The 7,389-nt window shown below is 35.5% G+C and overlaps 1 protein-coding gene across 2 annotated transcripts; it reads right to left on the bottom strand.

The window, feature by feature from the left end:
- Nucleotides 1-1,365: 1,365 nt before the first annotated feature.
- Nucleotides 1,366-5,833, bottom strand: LOC143217883 (protein-lysine N-methyltransferase SMYD4-like). Of its 2 annotated transcripts, XM_076442558.1 has the most exons (11): nucleotides 5,283-5,833; nucleotides 4,955-5,180; nucleotides 4,247-4,424; nucleotides 3,806-4,119; nucleotides 3,116-3,365; nucleotides 2,708-3,042; nucleotides 2,552-2,625; nucleotides 2,363-2,475; nucleotides 1,999-2,290; nucleotides 1,761-1,923; nucleotides 1,366-1,670 (listed from the first exon to the last, which is right to left on the bottom strand). In XM_076442558.1, the coding sequence occupies exons 4-11, from the start codon at nucleotides 4,009-4,011 to the stop codon at nucleotides 1,472-1,474; spliced, it is 1,632 nt and encodes a 543-aa protein (XP_076298673.1). In that variant the 5' UTR covers nucleotides 4,012-4,119; nucleotides 4,247-4,424; nucleotides 4,955-5,180; nucleotides 5,283-5,833; the 3' UTR covers nucleotides 1,366-1,471. The 2 variants fall into 2 exon arrangements, with proteins under 2 accessions (XP_076298673.1, XP_076298674.1); XM_076442559.1 differs by lacking the exons at nucleotides 4,955-5,180; nucleotides 5,283-5,833 and having other exon boundaries at nucleotides 4,247-4,442.
- Between the last annotated feature and the right edge of the window lie 1,556 nt (nucleotides 5,834-7,389).

Below are 7,389 nucleotides of genomic sequence, written 5' to 3'. Positions count from 1 at the left end.
TTACAATAACTTCCCTATAAAATCGGGAAGTTAATAATTATGAAATATAAACAAGGTCTGCAATTCACTTGTTAGCGGTTTCATGCCGATATACCTGGCTGGCCGAAGCCTTCGCCGCCCTGGCAGAAAATTCTTCGAAGCTACACCGTGTCTGGTTTCCAGATGGCTGGAAACTCCAAGGTTTGGACGCCATGTGTGCGGCCTTGGCGAATCCTAGCTTCAAGCACTAGCTTTAGTTCCGTCCACCCCCAAATGGGACTTTCGCCAAAATATTCGTGGAATTTTTGCCAATTTTTGCCAAAAAACTAATGAAAATGATACGCGGCGCGCTGGCACAGTAATCCGGACCTAAAACCCGTACTACGTTACACTTCTCGACGACCGAGGCCTCTCGAGCTTCGTGACCCCTCGTTTTTGAGAAATTGATTGAAAAAAAGACATATTCTTCAACTTTAAACTAATATTGTGATGTTATTTTAAAAGATATTGAATTGTTCATTACGGCAAAAGATTCTGTTGACTTGCCCGAAAACAGTGATATATCCAATATTAATACATTATGAATGCTTAAACATGTTTAAACAATTGTTAAAGATGGAGAGACACCACTTTTGCCTGAATTGTTCAGGATATTTTTCAGTTTATCCTAAAAAATAAGGGTCCGGCGTAAAATCTAACTGTGTCACGCGATAGAGCAAACTTTTATCTTGAGAAACCGCTCTTTAAAGTTTGCAACATCAACGTTTTTTCGAATCAAAACGCAAAATATCTTCGCCCGACACGAGTTGCCGCCAGTGGCGGTCGCCATTAGTACGGCCGTTCGCCGCGCCGCACTATGGGCCAAACCGACGAAATCTGTGTAAAAAATCAAAGAACTTTCGATAGAAATGAGATAGGGCGATGAAATTTTTTTCAATGAAAGCTGAAACTTTCCAGAATATGGGATAATTATGAAGATTGTGGTGCGAACATCTTTTAACTTTGAAAGAATACGTTAAATTTGCAGAATTTCAAGAAAATTGTGGTTTTTCCAATACCACGCGCGGAAAAAATTTTTTTTAACATGTGACACATCATTTCCCGTAGATTTTTTCACGCTGATTTCAAATCTGGTTTCAAAATTTGTCTATGACCTCAGGATTTTGCAAGAAATCGATTTCTGTGAACACAACTTAAGAAATCATTTTTTCGTTGAAATAACTTGGTAACCCACTAGTTTGAAGGAATATTGTATTCTTATATATGTATAAAACACATTAAAAATAATCATAAAGTGCCATACAGAGTATGGAGCAGAAAATTTTAAACCGAATTGATACTGCCAAAATAATTCATGAATTTGCAAGAAACAAAGCAGGACGGAAATTCATATAAAATAAAAAATGTGTAAAATGTATGTATGTTTTTTAATAAATTTATTTAATGTCTTATGGTATGGAATTTCTGATTGCTTTTCTTTTTTGTTTATCATTTAATGAGAGCTTTCTTGAAACTTTTTGTTGGGTTGCCTTGGTCCGCCACTGATGAATTTATAAATATAATTGTGTACCAAGCATTTTTTATCGTAGTGCAGTTTCCAATTTTTGTAGGTATGACTCCAAGATCCATAATGAAACTCGACCAACTCCAGTAATTGTTCCAAATATTCGTATGTTGTTTTCGACAGAGCTCTATAATATGAAAATAAATAGTAAACATTTACATATATATCATTTGTCATAAATTTTAAACTTTTCATGCATGAAACGTAACGAACTTACTTGTACGAGCTTGTAGTAGTATCCGGCATCGGTTTAAGATAGAGGACATATGCATGAATGATTTTAGACAGCGTATCCATGAACTCGACACTAGAAGGTCCAAATCTTGCATTAACTGCAGCGAGTATACTTTCCCAGCATCTATTAGCATCTGCCACTTTACCTGCAAAAATAATCTCATTTAATTTATAATAAAGTTAATGAACATTTCGTACACAAATAATTGATTTATAAATACCCTTTTCCAAATATAATTTTGACATAACATGTGATGTTAAGGTAACATCATCATTATATTTATATAACGTTCTTCTCCTAATATTTAAACATTCTTCTAATTTCTTAAGAGCTCCGTTAACATTTTTTCGAGCAATGCAATGTTCAGTTTCCTTAAAGAGTCTTTCAGCTTGTTTTATTTTACGTTGTTGAAAATGTTTAGGCTTGTCGGAGCAGTCTAAGCAAAATAAGGAATTCTTGATCTTGCACAATGCACCGTTGCATTTCAAACAGTTCATGGCAGAGAACCTTTCCTGCAGCGATAAAATGATTGTAGTTTAACCGTTGAACTATTTGAAAACGAATGAACTGTTTTGTATATTTACCACGAAATATTTCAGATCTGGCTGAGAGCAAGCTTTACATTCGCAGGTGTAATAGAACAAATTTGATATTATTCCCTGTCTGTCTTCTCTTGTTTCATGACTGTAATGGGAACCTATAGAAAACAATACAAAGTAAGCGATGAAACTTAAACATACGTACATGTACAACACGTTGAAAACTGACTGTACCAAAAGTAAAAAATATTTCTTCATTCGCGGCGATATCCCTCGATGCTCTAATGATCTGGTACTGATCTACAAAACTAAAATACAATAATAAAAATAACGTGTCATTAACTAATGTAATTCAACTGTCACAAAAACAAAAAAGTACAGAATAATTACTTTATAACTATGTTGATATCACAAGAACGATTCATCATACTCGCAGACGTGTAAATTGCTCTAGCTACAAAGTCTGCTACAACATTCGATTCCAGGGTGAAATGATTTACTGGTTTCACACTGGTCGTACAAATTGAAGTACAATGGAAACCAAGATGTAGGAGACATCGCAGAAGTAAAGAGCTTACGTAAACATGTTTGTTATCGTCTGTTATAGCGTGAAAGTTGGAATTAAGACTGTTATCAGCACACTGCCTTGCGAAATGATCATTGAGATCGTTTTCTTGAAAGAAATCAGTGTGTTCAAATAAATACCAGGTGAGCATCATAGCTATCTGTAAGATTTAAGATTCAATTGTATAAGTCGTACAAAAAATCTTGCATTCACAATACTATCGTCTTACTTACCTGACCAAACTCTGCCAACCGTCTTGCAGGTACTTTATCAAAATTAGTTATCAATTTTTGCATTTCATTAAATTTGTTCGCATCCGTTGATGTTGTACATACTAGAAAAGCTTTCAGTGCTAATTGTGCTTCCCACATGTCTTTCCATAGACCCATTTGATTTGCAAGACATTCCCAACGGTGGTACGAAGACCATGCTTCATTCAAACAATTTGTGTCGCAATAAAAAGTATGCAAGCACTTTGGGCATCTAAATCAGCATAATTCATGATTTTTACAATAGTTTCATAAAGTATTTGCTTTATAACTACAGCTTGTCAAATCTAGCTGTGCGGTTGACCAAAACTTAGGAGTGCGCAGAGAAAAACAAAGACCGCACTCGACGAGAGAAGGATGCAATGTATGAACGGTAAGGTACACACCTTGTCAAAAGTGCGTACTGTCCATTATTTTTTATAGCAATAAACATACAAAACAACTGTTTATATGTTTGCGTGAATACACTTGTGTCACTTTACTTTGTAACCGAACTGTCGCCACGTGCATTGTTTGATAGGTGACGATCGGTTCATCATCGTTGTGAGGTTCCACGTATTTACCATTGCGCTGCGGGGACGTTTCCCCTAGCAGGGGACATTCAGCTGCACAGCTAGATTCGACAAGCTCTACTTTACTACATATATTACTTACGGTACAGGAATGTCTGTGCTCCGACAACAGTGGTGACAGTGTTCATCCACTCCATCGTCATCCACAAATGCAAAGCTTATTGGCTTTTCATAAAACAGGACTTCGCCCTTTCTAATAAATCTATTCGCTTCTAATCCGTCTCCCCAGTTCGTCATTGAATTTTCGATCGATGCTCGACGATGCTTGTGGAAAGTTAGGATTTTCATCGAACATCAGTGTAGACTTCAAGTCTAACGGATCAACGATACTTTTCGACTTGTCTGGTGTACGTGATCCAATAAATATTGCTTCAGACATTTGTTTTTTAACAAAATCTGAAAGTTCACATCAAAATGTGGATGTATTCGAAGCATAATTCATTTAGAACTTAATCTCTATATTAAAATCATTCTATTGAGCTCAGAAGTGTCGTATCGATACTTATCAACGCGTACTGTTTACCTTTCATAGAATGCGGAAACTTGGAAATATCAAACGATTCCTGTACTTTGGAAATCATGTTCTCTGCTAAATCTGGATTAGCCGCCACGTAACATTGCATCTTACGCGCATATTATTTTAAACATAGTTCCATAGGACAATTTAACTCAATTGCTAAATCAATATCTTTTATACAGTCCTTGTCGTTGTTAACAGGTATGCGGTATACATGAAAATACGTTAAATCAATGGAAAGCATTAAATACATATCTATAGAATGAAATATACAGTGTTCATTTGAAAACTTTCCAGCCGAATATGTCGAAAGGTATGAAATATATTAAAAAAGTGTAAAACACGTGTCCAAGGATTTCGAGGGGACAAGAGGGGGGCAGTATCAGTTTTTTATTTGGGTGGCAATCTCAAGGTCATTTGAAGGTCAACTTTGTTTTTTCAAATGGAAACCTATATTTTTTATTATGGGATCTTATTGTATGTAAAAAGACCAGCAATTTTCGTAGGATACTTTTTTTTATCCGCAGATTCCCATTTGAAAAATCAAGGTTGACCTTCAAATGACCTTGAAAGCGTCACCCAAATAAAAAACTGATACACTGCCTCCCTCTTTTACACTTTTTTAATATCTTTCATACTTTTCCAGATATTCGGCTCGAAAGTTTTCAAATAAATACCCTGTATATTTACCGTATATTTTACATGTATACGTACCTTGTACCTTTTTAAATAGTATAAAGCATCAGACCTTTTTGCAATAGCCTCTGAATATTCAGGACTATGTTCTGGGGCATACATAGCAGATTCTGTATAAAACTGTATACACTTTGAATAGTTTTTGGCTTGAAATTGTTCATTTCCTTTTTTTTTTAACGCTTTAGCTTTTATTACACACTTCGATTGTTTTCTATCGTCTTCAATTATGTACGACGCAAATCCCCTACAAGAAAAATGATTTAATAATATATATTTGGAATGCTGTAACAGAGAAATCTGTAGATTATTTGTTTACACAATAATATTATACTGTTTGTCTATTTACCTTGAGTGTGCATGGTTCCATAAATGAGACATTACTTCATCTTCCCGCTTTATTTTATGTTTCAAAGCGTGTAGTTTACGCTCGAGAATATTAAATTGAATACAGTGCATTATGCAGGTGTTCCGGCAACAAACTTCTCGACCTCTGTAAGGTTGACGTTTTGCGATATTTGGATATTTGAATCCTAATACTTCTTTGGTCGCCGCTAGAGAACCACTCGCGCCGTGCCGTCTCGTGCTGAGTGCTGATGAGATACTGCAAGATACTGTGCAAAGTGCAAGATGGTGGTGCACGATTTCACGGGCATCCAGAGTGCTTCGATTGTGCACACCTTCTCTCGCGCATGCGCGAGAAAACAGTAACGTATCTACTATTGGGTAGCAGAGCGGCCAGAGCCCTGAGGCAGTTATATTGGCGGGAATGTACCGAAATAATCTTACCGGACAAAAAGACTCCAGGACGTGTCCTACGAGTTACAAAATACATATACACAAATACACTTGTCATACATTCATTTTTCAGAATCAAATCATATACATTTTTGAAGTGAATCTTCTTTGCTGATGGGGCTATAATTTTCTAGCGTTACGGAAGTGACGAAATTTCGAGAATAACCTCGAATAGTTTGACAAGTAACATTTTCATAATTGATCTACTATAACTTTAAAGACGTCATCGGTAAACTTTTAAGATTGTAGAATGTAAAATGAAGTCTTGGCTACATTCCCATTTCAGTTTTATGCAGGTTTGATGCTTAAATTGTTAGTTATTAACAAATTTCGGAGAAGTGGTATGTTATGTATGTCTGTTCTTGTCGCACAGTCCGACCCTCCTTGTCTTACGCATCATGGAAACTTCCGAAACAATCAGCCCGCGCAACAATTGTTAATAACTAATTAAACCAGAGTTAATTTGTGAACAATTGCAATTGGATAACATAAAATCAACCTCCAGCTACTTTCACATGCAGTTTCTCATCGGATTTTGTTCCGACTGAACGATTTATAAACAATTATCCAAACCTTTGCTCTAAAGTAACCTGAAAAATTTTGACAGGTGTCAGGTAAGTAAAAAAACATACGCGTGGAAAACCACGCGCGGCAGAAGCGAAACTTATTCTTGCAGTCTAGTAAATGTTTAGAAGTGAATTAAGATTGTAAATGGTAAATAATCCTAATGAAGCGACGACAATATCAGGAACAACTCTCGATGCAGTATTTGCAAGACATTTAGACAAAATTGAATCAAAAATATTTCTATCATATTTTAGCTATCACAAGCTGTTTCAATGATAGAATCATGTTTTTTTGGATGATCTGTAGATTTTTTACTGCTGTATTTTGCTTTTTATTTTAAAAAATTGTTTGTGACATTTAACGACATTTTCAATCTTCTTGCAATTTCTCTGTTAGAGAGAATCATATTGTGGAAAGCAATAATTTGGCCCTTTTCGTTATCATTTAACGATTTCCCCGTGTCATTGTGTTTTAATGATATTAAATGAACATAAAATATTTTTTATAATTCTTAAACTTCATAAGTCTGTTCAAAAAATTGCAGTATCAATAGTAATTTTTAAATATTTCACCGCGTGAACCTAATATTATTTCGTATCTTGTACTTGACAATTTTCAAAGTATTTTTGAAACAGATATTTACATCGTTACACTAATACTGTTGATAGTCGACTGACTGCTTACACAATGTGTAGAACACATTCTTGCGCCATAAAAACATGAACACTTCCGAAAACGAAAATAAGAGTAGAAGCAGTAAATCAGTCGATGCGGCTATGTGAACTTATCATTATTTCGGCCACTGTAGCCAGGGCCGGCCATCTGGGGGTGCGGCGGATGCTATGCACCGGGGCCCCGCGATTGAGAGAGCCCCAACACGATCAAGAACTAAAATAATGTAATTTTTCTGAAGTAATTAATGCATTAGCAAAAACAAAATCACGCATTAAATAAACATGCATTAGTAATATACAGGGTGAATCCGAAGAAACAGAACACTTAAATATCTACGTTATTTTTCGTTGTACAAAAAAACTTCTTAGGGCTGTTGAATTTATCTGTTGTAATAACAGTATTACTTTTACTGGGTA

This window comes from Lasioglossum baleicum, chromosome 18, assembly GCF_051020765.1.
Source record: "Lasioglossum baleicum chromosome 18, iyLasBale1, whole genome shotgun sequence".
In the NCBI taxonomy this organism is placed as follows: Eukaryota; Metazoa; Arthropoda; class Insecta; order Hymenoptera; family Halictidae; genus Lasioglossum; species Lasioglossum baleicum.
This window is presented reverse-complemented; position numbering and strand designations above follow the sequence as displayed.